This window comes from Chanos chanos, chromosome 4 (genome assembly GCF_902362185.1).
Source record: "Chanos chanos chromosome 4, fChaCha1.1, whole genome shotgun sequence".
Lineage (NCBI taxonomy): Eukaryota > Metazoa > Chordata > Actinopteri > Gonorynchiformes > Chanidae > Chanos > Chanos chanos.
The window spans coordinates 40613248-40629303 of record NC_044498.1 but is presented as its reverse complement, the minus strand read 5'-3'; the positions used below and the strand labels follow the sequence as shown (position 1 = coordinate 40629303).

The 16056-nt window shown below is 41.2% G+C and overlaps 1 protein-coding gene across 4 annotated transcripts in view; it reads left to right on the top strand.

Moving 5' to 3' along the window:
- Positions 1–16056, top strand: part of rmdn2 (regulator of microtubule dynamics 2) — a 35024-nt gene that overhangs the window by 9961 nt on the left and 9007 nt on the right. For all 4 annotated transcript variants that reach the window (XM_030770403.1, XM_030770404.1, XM_030770405.1 and 1 more), the window contains exons 3-6: positions 4113–4287; positions 4548–4650; positions 6255–6315; positions 15507–15582. In XM_030770403.1, the coding sequence (XP_030626263.1) occupies positions 4113–4287; positions 4548–4650; positions 6255–6315; positions 15507–15582 (415 nt within the window). The remainder of the gene's footprint in view (positions 1–4112; positions 4288–4547; positions 4651–6254; positions 6316–15506; positions 15583–16056) is intronic.

The window sequence follows — 16056 nt, the reverse complement described above, 5'->3', positions numbered from 1 at the left end:
GGGATGTTGAGAGAAGCCTGACTTTTCTCAGCCTTGAATAGGTCAAGGAACAATCTGTGCTCTCTTCAACCCAGTGGATGGTGTCCAGTTCCCCAGCCAATCCAACCCATTCACTGCAGACCCTGGGGGGGGTCCACATTGTGGGGGAGGTAAATGAACTGCACTGAATGCTAGTGCAGGGAAAGGCTGTTGGGATGGCAACTACACGTTATTTGGAAACACTTTGCCCTGACGACAGTTGCTGTTAACTAAGCTCCCTTTGAAAGATGTTGTTACCTTCGGGATTCACCGTGCATATTAAGAGCCAGACTTGTCTGTGTTGCATCACCTTTTAATTCAGCAGTGTTTTATGTGTTAAAAGCTAACTTAGCCTTTAGAATAATCCAAAGAATATGGAAATCTTGCCTGTAGACATCATAATGAAGAAAGATTTGTTTTTTATAATAGCCACAATAGTAATATTAAACTGTCCTGGGTTTTTATCTGGTTTTGTGATACTTCAGTTTTAAAGGATCACAAACTGTGGCGATGCTATACCTGATTTTTCTTTTTCCACAAAGCCACCATCATATCTGCATCACAGTTGTTATTCACAACTATGAATAAAAACTAAATAGCGTCATTTAAGTGCCTGACAAAGAGACAAAATTGTTCAGTAAAAAAAAAACCACAGCAAATCTTTCCTCTTTGATTCCTTGATTTTTGATTAATATCTGTTAAAGCTATCATAACAGCTCTCCCCAGAACAGAACATATTGTGTTCTGTGTATGTCAATCTTTGTCCAGGTTAGTTCGGTTCGCAGTCAAACTGAGTAGAATCAACTGTTTAGTTTTATATTCGGTGTTCACTCTGTCTGGTATGTGGTATGCCCCCCGACCCCCCCCCCACCCCAACTCTCACCCCCTTTCTCTCTCTAAACAAGGGAGAACAATAATAACATAAGAAGAGGGCTATTTTTTCTCTTTTGTCGTTAGCTGCGGTGTGACATGGGATGTGGAATGACTGTAGAGGAATGTGCTGAGCGCTTTGTGTTTCACCCCCTCTGCCCCTGTCACCACGTCCACTGAACAAGCAAACACAGGAGAGGAGCAGGAAGAAAGAGTTTTGCTGATGAATGAAAGGAACGAGGGGATGTATGAATGAAAGATTAAATAAAAAGGAAACAAGCCACGTGCCCCTCTTCACACTTTCTGTCGTACAGGCTTTGAGAGATGGCACTGCTGGATCCAGTGTCAGCCTGACCTCGGTGTTGCACAGCACAGTTGGAAAAGAGCCAGTGACTGTTCGGTGTTATCACAGAAGGGCCGAGCTACGGTTATAGGTACAGGTCAACAGGCCCAAGCCAACGGAGAGTTCAATATTTTTTTTAGTCTTTAATGCTTTCAAGTTCTTCTGCAGCACAATAAAAAAATACTGCTCTTTTGAAATGAAACTTTTGCGTTTTGGATTTAGTTTGGTACTGTTCAGAACATAATTAATGCCTAAATCAGTAAATGGGAACCCTGTCCTTTTGCTGACATTTTACAATAAATGATAGCAACCATCTGTCCGAGAAAAGCATTAGAATTTAGTTCCAGGGATGAATTCAGTTGTGGAATTTTGGGGAAGTATTTAAATCCAGTTTCGGAGGAACTGCGTGTCTGGGAATGTGCTGAAATTCAGTTTTACAGGAACCGATGAGTTTCAAAATGAAGTCGTGTCTGATTTCTCGGGAATAGTGGAGCTTGGGAAAGTATTTCAGGTCCAGGTTTTACTGCAGATGGCCGCCTTGTTCATGCTAGTCATAAAAAGATATCACCCGTATTGCTCTCAGATTTCCATGCTCTGAGACACGGTTTGGGATTGTTGGTATTTCTTGATTTTTTTTTAGATCTGACCCTGTGGTCTGTCACATACATCAGCAATGGAGCATAGAGGAAAGAGAAGGCACTTAAAGTTATAACTTCTCTCATGCTGGTAATACAAAAGAAAGGAGTAAAGTCTAATCCTCCCAAAACCTGGGTGTGTTAGAGAGAGTCATATTCAATAGAACCTTCCTAGCATATCCTGCCTTCCTGTCTTTCATTTCTCATGTATGTCAGTTGTCAGCTGCTTGCTTCTATGCATTGAAATCGCAATATTTTATTTCAAATTTTCAGCACTGCCACGTTGTTTGATAAGCTGAGGGTTGGGCGTGGACAAAGTGTAATCTCTGTCATTCACAGAGCTATAAATTCTGGAACTCTATTCAGGTGAATAGAATTTTATTCAAAATTTTAGGCAGGCAGGTGGCTTAGGCAAGTGATTTAATTCAGAATATTTGACCTTGAACGAAAGGTCATGTTTTGTAGGCAAAGGGCATACAAGCAACTTATTCCACCATCTGGCGCCTGCACTACAGTACTGTTCTAGTACACATCTCTACCTCTCTCTCATTTAGATCTAACTGATTTAGAGAACCTTGTGTCCTCTACAGATCTGTGTTTGAATTGGCCTTTTAACAGCAGGGTGTAATCCAGAATGTGGTGTTATGGTTCAGTTCTTGTTTAACATCGCCAGTCAAAAAGCTAACCGTAACCAAACAGTCGGATTGCACTTTGACTGCGCGTTACCAGAAGAAACATCAGTGTGGGGATGGAAACCAAACTGGAATGTTCTACTGTTTATCCTGCCTGTCTAAAAACAGTGATGGGGTGATTGGTTGTGTGAGGAAATGCTATTAAAAATGACTTATGGTCCTGCTATTGCTTGCAGTTTGATTCATCAGATGGGTTTAGGTGACTCAGCGGCATTATGGCATTTGCCGGATTGCGGTAATCTGTGTCACTTGCTTCTCTCCCTCGTCTGTAGGCAGTATTACTCTGGTTTTCGTGCTAGTAGTCAGAGATAAGCACTTCGCTTTTTCACATCCCGAGGCTACAAATGATGACTGTATTTTGTTCTTTCTTTTTCTTTTTTTTTTCCTGAAGCTGTGGGGTGTTTTCTGAGCGGCAGGGTGTCAATCAGGCCCTCAGAGCTGTCAGGCCAGAGGCATTGGCCCTCCACCTGTGGCCCGATCTGACACATCCCTATAGAACCATTGCTCGAAGTCTCAAACGCTCCCTCAACCGCATATGACGCAAATGCAGCCTCTGCCAGCGCCTAATGGCTCCCTTTCATGTCTTTACTTTCCCCTGCCTCTCTTTCATTTCTCCCTCGCTCTGTTATTAATGCAGCTGGGGTTTTTTTTTTTTTTTTCTACACCCCCTTTTTCGCAAGTGTGTGTGTGTGTGTGTGTGTGTGTGTGTGTGTATGTGTGTGCTGAGGGTGTTAGAACACACTTAGAGTAATTGAAAAGGGACTTTTTCTGGGCTGTAAAAGTTAATGGGGGCACCGCGTGCCTCACCGTGGCAGAAACAAACAAGCCTCACAGTGTTACACAGGAAAGCCTTCAGGTGTTTGAGTTACAGCGTCAACGTTTATCTGCCAGCATCCATAAACAATTAATTGACATACTTTCATATAAAAACAAACCTGCTGGATGCTTGGCATGTAAACATTTGCACAAGCACGAGTCCGTCATTCAACATGTCTGCTTGACCACCCTGAAAAAGCGTCCCTGTTGGACTTTGGAGGTGAACTCGTGCTCGTTCTCCAGCATGCATCCAGAGAGAGTCCTTGTTCAGGCAAAATCACGCCAGGAGTGCCACATCAATTTTTTTTCTCTCATCATCTCATCAATGTGTACTCAAACGACCGCATAATAATAATAAGGGGTGATTTTTTTTTTTTTTGATACTTCCAGATTTCTAAGGGATTGTGTTTATTTTCCACTTTTTTTTTACCCTAACAAAAACAGATATGCTCATAACTGAGAGTATCAGTGTTTTCAAAAGCAGGAAGTGAAGGAGTCCTTGTTGGTACAAATGAAGGGTGCAGCATCATGTAATAGAACTAGAATGAATGTATCTGAGTCACTTTTATAAAGGAACGAGGCTTCTAAGCTACATCTGTACAGTGCTGACCATCCGTTGAAATCTGCTGTGATATACACATTCAGCCGGCCACAGTGAACAGCATTAATTTTAGACAAATTTTTAGTTTAGATGTAACACTAATGTCTCAGTATTTTCTCTCTTGTGGTTTCGAACAGATACATGACAGCATTGACAGATTCTGAAGAGGAGGAGCAAAATGAGCAAAGACACAGTGATGAAGAAACGGTGGATGAGCTGACGGCTCTGTTAGACAGAGCTGACGGACTGCATAACAGCAATGGTCTGGAGAAAAAGGAGGGCCTCCAGACCCTGCTGGAGAGAAAGGCTGAGGTGTGTAAGAGAGAGTGGGAAATGTGTGGGTGTGTGTGTGTGTGGGTGTGCGTGCGCACGCACGCTTGTATGTGTGTGTTGGTTTGTACTTAAAACTGGCTGAGGGCAGAATGCAGTCCCTTCATTGTTCTGTTGAAATTGTTGCCACTAATAATAGCAGATTTGTTTATCCTCAACTGCATCTTCCTGCTCTGTTTTAATATTTCGTTACCCCATTTCATCACAGCATCTTATTTTAACTTCTCTTTTTGTCTTTATAGTTTGATCAGAAATGTCAGTTTCTGTGGCGACTAGCTAGAGCCTATGCTGATGCTCATGACCTAACAGCAGACCTTGAAGAGAAGAAAAACTTTGCACTATCAGGTAACCATTAATTTGTTAAAAACTAACCTCACAAAATGATCGCGCTGGTAAACTATATAAACAACATTAAGATACCCACCTCCTTTATTTGTGTTTGTGTCAGTTTCACTAGGTAAAACAATGGTTAACACATAACATGGTGCAACAGGAATACATTTCCTGTCTGAAATTGTACCCTAGCTTTCTCTGGCCCAGACATGATAACTCTGTCTTACGTAGACTTGGGCAATGATAGAGAAAACTCTGCAGTCACTCTGGCATTGATGTGTAGACTCGGACATCGTAGCATACACACTTGTTTTTGTGTGTGTGTGTGTGTGTGTGTGTGTGTGTTTGTGTGTGCGCAACCTTCAAGTGGATACATGTGAAGGTTCGACTTGCGTGTAAGCCACAGTGCAGCCCTGATGACTTGAGTTTGGCAGAGAGGAAGGTTTTTAATGGTCTGAAGTAAGGCCACCCTCAGGCAAAATGTTTTCCAAACATGTTCTCAGGATTCTCGGAGTTGTAGTCTGGACTCTGTAGAATAGACGTTGTGGTCTCTATGTATTTAGAAAATGGATAACATTTTCCCTGAAGACAGGCGTCAGCTTCCTGTTGCTCAATGACAGCTGTTGAAAAGTGTTACATGTTGGGAATTAGCGTTGAATTTATTTTGGCAGATTTTCCTTCAGTTTGTGTGGGGCAGTTTAAGTAAGACAGTGTCTCTTTCACAAAACTGCTGTGAGTGCTCTCTCTCTCCCTCTCACGCTCTCACGAAAGTTCAAGGACTTTCCAGAAATCGAGTCGTGCTATGATGTAATACCTTGGGAAAACAGTAACACCTCTGACATTACTCCTGTAAATTATTAATGAGTAATTCACTTTCTCCCTCTTCACATTACTTGGAGCTTCTGTTTACTGCAACACCTACTCAATCTTGACTGGACCGAAAAGATAGATTTCATTTGAAATGCATCCAATTCATTTGTACCCTTACATGAATCATATATTGTAATCTTGCCATGCCTGATGTACTAGCGGTATGCAGGTCATATCGCAGTCCGGAGATAACGTGGTAGTTTATAAATGTAAGGACCTACATTTTGTGATTTCATGTTTGTAAGTATGTGAAATCGTTTTAAAAACATCTCTCGACAGTGCCACCTCGTAGGTTCCACAAAGCACCCTCTATAATGAGAACATATCTTCTCCTTTAGAACAGAGGCAAACAGCAATACACACTAAGGTAATCATCACCCAAGCGCGCTTTAAGCACAATATCAGGTGCTTTTTGGACACACTTCAGCAATTATTTGTGTCCGGATAGACCTGTTTTCTCGGTGTTTCTTTTTCCATTTGGACAGAGCCTCTGTTGTCTTTGAAAAGACCATCGTTAAAGAATGTGAAAGGCAGCTGTTGTGTCAGATCTATTTAAAGACAGAAGAGCGTTATGGCAGTGGTGGTACGTGGTTGTTCTGTCCTAGGGCTAGGATGTGTCTCTTAGGCAAGGTGACAGGTTTTTCCTGGATTTTATTTCTGTGGTCTGTTGTTTCATGGTCTGTTCCTTTTTAAAAAAATAAATAAACACAATTCTGAAGGTAACCTGTACTTTTTTTCCATTCCAGGGAAGAAAGTAGGTGAGGAAGCAATTACAGTGAATCCAATGTGTGCTGAAAGTCACCAATGGTGAGTTCCCTTCAAAGCATCCAACTTGCCAAAATGTGTAATGCTGCTGTATGTTGGGCACATGTAATCATCGCATTATCGCTTTATATTACTGTAACATCTGTTTGATTTCATTCACTGGATCCCTCTTTTTGTTGACCACTTTTTATGGATCACATACAAACCCACAAGGCTAATTTGGGTTTAATCAGATGTAGTTACATCTGTTTCCAGTTAATTCATCTGAAAAGTTGAGCAGATGTTAACATGCACTGAGGGGAGATTAGCATGCCTTCTGAAGACATTATCCTTCATCGTGAAGCCCACAGTGAATTTGGCAGACACAAGATTTTTTTTTTCTTTTAACACATTTTGAAAAGTCCCAAAGACCAAGTCCATAACCCTTTCCCTCAGCCACTTGTCCCAATTCTTGTCCTCTTCGAGAAGAAATCCCCCCCCGCCCCTCCCCATACCCTCTCCAGCACATCCTACCTCACCATCAGCATAATCGAGTATTGTTGACCTGGTCCTTTGCTCTACTACACTGTCCTAGAACCTTTGCACTTGCACCTAGTACTCTTATCCTGGCATCTCTCCCCCAATGCTCTTGACCCAGCACCCCTTCCCAGACGAGCTTTCACTTGACCTCTGCTCCTTTTCCCTTTGCCCTCATTTCCTCACTTCCTTCCTCACATGTGAATGCACTGAATAGATATCAGCATTAACATAATGCTTGCTGGCATAATGGAAATTTTCAGCTGTTTTCCATCTATTTTTTTTTGACATGTTCTTACCTTTAAACTGTAGATCAGGGTTTTGATGTAACCCATTGGCTGTTTTTAAATCTCAGGTTCAAATCTCTCTGACTCGAAGAAAGTTAGTGTTTGCAATGAAAGTCAGTGGAACTCATCACGCACCTACAGAATTGTTTTAGAAACAATATGATGAATATATACGAAAAACTGTTACCTCGTACTATATCTTCCACATCAGTTGAAACTAACAGATTGATTGTACTCATAGGTGGACCAAACCAAGTTTAAAGTGAGCAGATGTTGATTTTTTTTTTTCATTGATCTATGGATAGGATATGTTCAATTGACAAATGCCTATCTGCAAGTCTGACCTGTCGGAGCAGTTGTCAGCAATAGGGCTTTAGTTATCCAGGTTTGGTTCTTTTTCTCTTTAGGCGAGATCAAAACCTGTCATCTCTTTATTGATGAACAAAACTCTGCCAAGTTAGAGACAAAAAGCTACCTCACTAACTCTCAGTAAGAGAGGGGAGTGGCAAAATCTTCTGATGATAGTCTGATTTGTGTGATGTCATAATCAAAGTTGACAGATTAAAGGGATTTAAAAAAAACAAAAGCAAAAAAAAAACTTTGATTGTTTCCTATGTTGGAACGATCTGTATTTATGCTTCCCAGCATGCATTGCTGGGAAGTATATTGTTTTCTCTGTGTTATTTTTCCTTCTCTTTTTTTCCCAGGCCAAACTCGTAGAAATATAGGTCTGATTTGCACCAGATTTGCTAGGCATGTCAGGAATTTACAATTTGTGGCTTTCTTTGTTAAACTACAATTAGTAGAACTGTCTGTGCAGTTCTTTTTTCTTGTGTTCTCAGTCTTTTGTGTATTGCAAACAAGCACTTGAGATTAAACCAAGTTCTGTTTGACCTAATTGTGATATAGCTATGTCTGTGTTGTAGCTAACGCATTATATACGAACATGTGTCACTGATTGAAAATCGCAGATTAAGATGCCTTAACAATATAAGCGATCGTGGAATCATGGTTATCTTGTTATCTTACGCATCATTTCAAAACTTTATTTCAGATAATCGTGACGTGACTATCAGCGTCGAAATAACGCATTACATACGCACGTGTGTCAATGAAAACTGCTATTTAAAATGACTGAACAACGAAAACATGAAGGGATTTTTGGTATCTTGTTATGCAAAGAAACAGTTTCTGTTCATACTGCAGAGACGCGTATATGTATGATTCATGTTGGTCATTAATATGTTTGATTAACTTTGCTGCTGGGAAGCATTGACACAGCTCATGACTTCCAGGGGTTTTTTGTTTGTTTGTTTGGTTTTTTTTGCATTTGGCCAGACATTTTAGATGTTCTTTGTTGATGTTGTTGTTCTTCTGGTGGTCAGCTAACTTTATCTTATCCCTTTTGGTCATAAAGCTTTGCTGTTCAGGTGGAACAGCAGGAAAACACACACAAACATTCTTTCACACACATGCAGAGCATTTACATCCTTTATCAGCAACGTATTCGTTTATTCACGTAGCGGCAAATAAAGTCTGTGGTTTTGGAGTAGTTTGTGTGTTTTCGGAGCTGGACCAGACCCATTTTGGATTTCTGTTAGTTGTATTTTCCCCGCCTAGATCACCCCGGTCCATTCTGATAACATCGCGATTCCTTCAGGAATGCAAATGGGGAGTCCTGTCTCTGGCACATAGCCCGCTGAGAGCATAGAGCTAACACACGTACATATGATTGATGACCTGCTGTTGTTATTTATGTTTGTGGTGATGGTGGTAGTACGTGTCAATGCGCAGCCAGTAGTGTTTCCCTCTAAATGGAATGCAGGACCATAGACTGACTCCATATAAACGGCGCCTTTATGGACCGGGATGGTCAAGGAGTTTGTGCCTGAAATTAAACTCTAATGCGATGGAATGGAGTGTTAGACCTCTTTGCTGCTTTTTTTTCATCATAGTTAACGCTATCTAGTCTGACTCAAGCAAGGTCAACATCCTAAAAAAAAAAAAGTGGATGCATAAAGAATTTACAGTAAATGTAACATATTTAAGTGTTCGTTGCTTGAGAACCTCCTCTGACATTGCTCAGTTCTTCCCCTGCCCGTGATTGTCTTCTGAGAGAATTATGTTATTTACAGAAATCTCCCTCGCAACGCTATTGGTCATGAGAATTCCCTTGCACTTAATATAAATCAGTCGTAAAATAATAACTACATTACCAGCAGTTGGCTTAATGGAATGGTTCAAATCTTCAAAGCTAGGAAGTTTTTTTTTTCACTCAGCCTGAGTAAAGAACAGTAAATAACAAGACTCCAGCTAGATCTACCCGTGATAGCTGTAAACCCTTTGGGTGTCCTTTGCCGTGAGCATAAAGCCCCTGTTTCTGGAACATTCAGCTTTACGGCTCAGTCAACTGACATGTTGCCAGGTAACGTGAGAGAAATCCCCTTCGATTTTAATTAGTTTTCTCTCTGGTAGGGCAAAGGCCTGAATCCTGCTAGTATTTGTGACGGGCCTCATTTCTACATTCCTCTTTCCAAATCCTGCTCCTGTCTTAACATGAATAGCTCTGCCCAGTTCATGAATGGAGCATGTGGACATTCATAATGTTTCATTAAGACTAATCTCCACTTTTAATATTACTGCTGATTTATTTGACAAGATCTAAAGCCAGGATCTCCCGTAAATCGCATTCTTATATTATGAGTCAAATGCAGGCAGTAGATAGCAACACAGTGCCGGTGATGTTAATATGGAGTTTACCCTCACCTTGATTTGATTGATATCTTGTTTATTTGTGGGTTTAAATGCAGATTTGCTGCTTTTGTTGTTGTTGTTGTTTTAAACAGCGTTATTTGTTTGTTTATTTGAACTGAAGAGTGTATATAATGATTCGTTTGGATTACGTATTGTTGGTTTTTTGAATTCCCTTTTCTCACATTGTCTGAAACAAACTGTCCCATGGTGCTCGTATATGGCGGAGCACCCTTCATTAGGAAATAATTAGCATCAGCTCACGCACATACCGCGCTGTTGCTGGTTTCAAGCAAAAGAGAAGGCTTTTGTTTGTTTTGTGAATTAAGAACAACAACTTAAAAAAAGCTTAATGCCTAATCTTACATCCACTAATGGAATTTGTAAGAACCTTACCAGCTCCAGGGCCACTGTCAGAAAGGTTGTGGAGGGAGTAAACTGTGCAGACATAAATCCTCTAACTGGGTTTTTCGGGAAGTGAAAGGGAGTAAAGGGGTCAGGACAGAACCAGGAGGAGGAGAGAATTCTGGAGGAGTTTGTTTTTTTGTGAATTCTGGAGGAGTGTATGTTTGGCACATCAATCCAAGTGTAGTATCAAGGCACACATTTGCACAGTTAATTACTGTTTTTTTTTTTGTTTTTTGTTTTTGTTTTTTTTTTTTTTCACTGACTCAGTTGGTGAACGTTTAGAGGACTCAGAGGGGTTTCTGTGCATGTCCTGTGTTGCCAAGAGAAATGTTTTGAGCTGGTTTTCATAGCTCTATGTATGTCTGGTCCTGTTTCATTTATCGACAAAGATATATATACATCAGTTCGAGTTGTGCCCCAAACAGGTTAGTTTCTGCTCAGAATGAGCTGTTACTACACAATGGCCCGGTCTAATTGCTAATTTGTAGAGTCACCCTATTTCTCACCATGGTGACTCGTGGTTCTGTTTCTCTGCCACCTTGTCTCTTTTTGGGGAAATATTATATATATATATATATATATATATCAACCATTCAGTGGATGACAGACACAATACAGGCATCTTGCATCAACTGTGGACAGACATGTGGTGTGTTGTTAAAGACCTCTGAACAGTCATCACTTTTTAAGTTTACCTTTTTTTCCACCTCTGTAAACACAGAAGCGCTGCTGTGTCTTTTCCAGCGCGGGTAGATGAGTATTTCTTTGATGTTTGTCAAATAAGAAGCAGAACAGCTTGATTCTGTCAAAGCTTTTTTTGAGACAGGCGTACCCACTGCATCCTCACTATATGGATCTCCGTCTAATCTAATCGTTTTCAACAAGTCTGCCGTCACCTTTGGCTTCATCCATGGAGACACCCTTCAACTAAATTCACTTGGCACTTTTCTCATTTTGTGATTTTCTTTTTTTTTTTTTTTTTTAAATAAAATCCTGGACAGCCAAGTTGGATGCAGTTTCCTAACTGCACAGAGGTCTACAACTTTCTGATATGTCACATAAGTAGTCTTCAGCTGTGTACGTGCCAAAGCCCTATGGATTTTCTCTCCAAATCAGGAACTTGATACTGATACTTTTAATAGGACGGGCCATGCTTAAGCACGGGAGGCTTAAGCATCTGACTTGTGGCTTTCATCCTATATGATACGTATTGGATCAAATCCTTTGTATTGTGTTTGGTTACTGTCCGGATGTGCGTGCGATTGTACCATCCCATAGGGCATACTAGGCTAATGAGTGTTCACACCCTTGTGTCCTATGCTGTAATGCAGGTGTGCTTATGTATCTGATTGCCGAGGCTGAATTTAGCTCATGTAAATCCTACAGCGAACGACTGATCTATCACCCTCAGTGACTTGTGGATTTACTCCAAAGAGCCTTCCAGCACGGGCAAGGGTCGACTTGACCTACAGTGCATCATTCTTAAAAGGGAACGAAAACACATTCATCTGTTGCTAATGTTACCGTGACAACACAATGCTTGGCTTCCCTTTGCCTGCCAACGGCCTGCGCTCTCTGGAAAGACCCTATCTTCGGTACAGGTGTTTGGCACTCCTAATTATGGTTTATTGTACTTCACAATGCATCAATGCATGAAAAGATTGTCAGGGTTTGTGAAAAGCTCTTCAAGAAATGAGTGAAGAGATCACTTATCCTTTTTTTTTCCTTTTTTTTTTTAAATCATGCTGAGCTGTCGCTGGTTGACTGACATGAGCAGCACCTCCCATCCACTCAAGCTGCTTGACCTGAAATCAAAATAACACCTCTTGGGTTTTTGCGTTGCTCACGTAGCCTGAGCGAAGGGTGGCGGACTTCCCTCCCGTAAATGGATTCTCTGTGTTCTGAGTGCAAAGATGAAATCAATCCGTTTCCTCCATTAGGCAATTGACACTTAGCCCGCTTTGTTTTTTGGCCAGTCAGTGTGGGGAATTTTAGCCACCTGCAAGGAAGACACAGTAACCTTACACAACATCCTAGCAGTGACAGCCTTTCCTCCCTGCCTTGTTGTCACCCTTTCATTCTTTCTGACCCCCCCCCCCCCCAAACACACCCCCTCCCAAGTACTCTCATTCATTTATATTTCTCTCTCTCTCACTCTCTCCTCTCTCCCTCTGTCTCTATCTTGAAATGAAAAAAAACCAAAAACAACATGAAACAGACGTTTAGGGACAAGTACATCTTCTCTGCTTCACTCTCTCTTTACCCCTCCCTTTGTGGTTGAGCTTGTCCTTGGAGACATGGGGATTTGGGGCTTTTTCGAACTCTTCACGGATAAAATAAACTTTACATAAACAGCTGCCTTCTCTTCAGCAAAGCACAGACTCAGCTCATAATGCCTTGAGCCCTCAAAACTTCCCCAACCTGTTTCAGTGAGGGTTTTTTTTTTTTTTTTCCTCAAAGTTTCTTTTTCAAAAAAAAAAAAAAAGATGGCACAACGAAAACAACTTGATCATTTAATTGCATGACGACGCCCTCCATTCTGCATATTTCAAACAAACGATTTATCGTTCAACAACCCCCCCCCCCCCCAAGTGCATGTTTCCCAACTTCAGACACTGATTGGCCACCAATGAACACTAGTGCACTACTAGCATTTCTCACACATTTTCACATACAACTGTGAGCTCTTTTGATTTTTTTGTCACTCCAAGACATCCACAGCCATCTTGATCAATTCCGAAGTTTTTGTTTTTTGAGGCAAGAATTCTCCCATTTTCCCCCTTTCTACAGAACAGGATGTGCTGTTCCCTCTTAAGTTCATTGGTGTCCATCAAATGAAGTTAACCCGAAATGCCCCTCTTTAGGGAAACCCCAGATTCATATAACAGAGATTTACACCATTTCAATCATGTGCTCAAACAATCAGAAGAAAACCTTGCCATTGGCTCAAACTCCTATGAGTCCGCATACATTTATCAGGGTACTGCCAGAACATGACAGCTATGTGCTGAAACTGTTGAAAAATATTTCACAGACCCAACCAAGATAAAAAAAAAAAGATATGCACACATAAATTAGGCATGGGACCATTGAGCAACCAACTTTTTGGTTCCCACTTGTGAAGGTAGACCTAGGCTCTAAATTACTAATCAGCTCTGGAATGTCTTATTGTTATTGTCTTCGACAGTGATTTAAGCCTTAATCTCTTGCATGTAATCACATGTATTGAACATATGCCCACAAGTGCTGAATATATTAACTGTTATTAAAGTGAGTGTGTGTGGTTTTCGCTGCTGCTGTTTTTAACAGACACCATCTGTCCATATATAAGACTCTACTATACTTGCTTTTAATCTGAATTACAAGACAAATAACTTCATTATGGGTCATTACTAGCATCTCTAGCTGTGCAGGCTGAAAGAATATTCTTTGTTTAAAGACTTTCATAAAATGACATTCCAAAGTTGATTCAGTAGCTGTCTATTGAGAAATGTTTTATTTCAGAGAGCTTTACCCAGCAGGGGGCGTCTCTAGTTCTGAGGGGATGTAGTGGACTTCACGTCTGTCCGTTGTACATGTGTATTCATATGTTAACCACCAACATCAGAGGCCTTCGTAGACCTGGTTTTGATGGTCCTTAATTAGGCCTTCACAAACGCTTTACACCCAAAGTATGAGATGAAAATGCTTTTTGACTACCATTGCATCACAGTAGCCCGGGAAGCAGCTGTTGCCAAAACCCATGCAATCGGGGTGTTTTTATTGGAAGAGCTTCATCAAGATCTCGGGATGTTACTTCTCAGCTCCTGTGGCATTCCTGTGTTGGCTGCACAGTCAGCGGTCAGATAATGCTGTTCCCAAACGCAAAAACAAACGTTTTTTCTGCTACAGTAACCAATAGTCTTTATCACTTTCAGTTGGGTATTATAAAAGAAGCTTTTCAAATGAGTAATATATGCTGATAGTAAGTCACACTGGACTAATTGCAATGCCTTTCTATGGGCTCTGCCACCAGCTCCTACAGACTTACAGTTTCCCTGCAGGCAAAAGGGAAATTTCCTTCAGACAGTGAATAAGCCAGGTCGTTTTACATTGTTTTCCTTTTGGAGCAGCAATCCCTTTAGACACGGTAGGCCTGTCCTATTTCATCTGATTAGCATTAACTGAGTGAGAGAGAGAGAGAGAAAGAGAGAGAGGTTCCTGGCAAAACAGTGTGAATAACTCAGCAACAAAACCTTCGGCACCCCCAGCTTGCTCTGCCGTGCTCACCCAACACTGCAACCCCTTCTCTCTGACAGACAACCTTTTCACCCTGATCCTCTACATGCAAGGTGCTGGCTTCCTGTTGTGGAGTTTTGCAGCTGAGTACCAGCAGGATTAGAGGTTTTATGTTGAAAAGACTTTGATCACTTCATTCCTTCCAAAACAAAACAAACACATATATACACATGAATGACTACTGTCAATGCCAACCCTGTTCACTTCCACTCAAAACCCTAATTCCTAATTAATTGGACAGAGGCAGAAAAAAAAATCTAGCTTTCTTTCCTTATTTCTCTTGAAGTAGCTTAATGAGGGGTTTGCTTGAAAGATGCTGCCCTTTGACAGCCTCTCTTCAGTGTGGTTTGGTGACCCAGGAAAGGGGTGGTGTGAGGTGCCCATTTCGGCCCTACTGGCGGTCCTGCCTACTGGACCTTATCAGTGTTAGAGGTTTTGGAAAAGGGAAACAAGCTCTGGAACCATAGAAACGTTATGAATGGCTGTGAGAGGAGAGAGGCAAACATAGGGGGGGAGAAATATTCCAGAGCCAGGAGCGAGTGAGTGAAACGCCGGGTCGCATCCTAATATTTTTACACGAGTCGTGTAACTTGTGTCGTGTAATTCTTAAATTAGTAGAATTCTAATGAAACTGAATGTGATGAACCAGTGCCAAACATGCAAGTTGTAGAGTCTTTGTTATGGTTTGCGCCATGCAGTCAAAGTCAATTAAATGGCCAAGGGAGAAAGGTCACAAGGGAAGTGAGCATGGGTACATATTGGGACGGGGGCCAGTGATTCAGATCCACCAAATAAAACTTTGGCCCAGGTCTGTCCGGAGCAGCAGTCAGTGTTGTCAAGGATGAGTTCAGAAAGACGTGTACTGCTTCCATTATAAGCCAAACTGGAGGGCTGTAGCTGTGATAGGTAATGATACTGAGCTTGTTACTGACTAAATTTTGATTCCTATTTCTCTCTCTCTCTCTCTCTCTCTCTCTCTCTCTCTTTCTCTAGGTATGCTATTATGTGTGGACTCTTGTCAGAGTATGAGTCTATACAGAATAAGATAAAGAACGGGTATCTTTTTAAGGTGAGTGTTGAGTGAAATGGACACGCCCCTTTTCTGCAGTGTTGTGCACTGTAATAATTTAGACTTGTACAACCAACTGCTTTGTTCATGATTTTGGTTTCAGTTGTTAAAATTGTCAAATCACGTTGACCATTTTAATTACTTCATCAAAAAACAGCATTCGGTTGCACATACTGTGTCATGTAGAACTTCATGCTGAAAAATAGTCATTCTGAATTATATATTGCTGAATATATTTCCATTAGGTATTAATGTAGTCGAGTCCAGTCCAGAGGCATTTTTGCTTTGGTTCAGTCTGTTCCTATTTTACATTTCATTCAACTCCTTTGGGATTGCAAGTCAGTGCTATGCAAACACGTTCAAGGCTTTGTGACCTAAACGGGACTCAAGAGGAAAGAGTGCTTGGATTTGATTGGACAAAAGGGACTCAGGACCCCAGCCCCCTACCCCTCCGCTGTGCTTAAACTCAGAGTG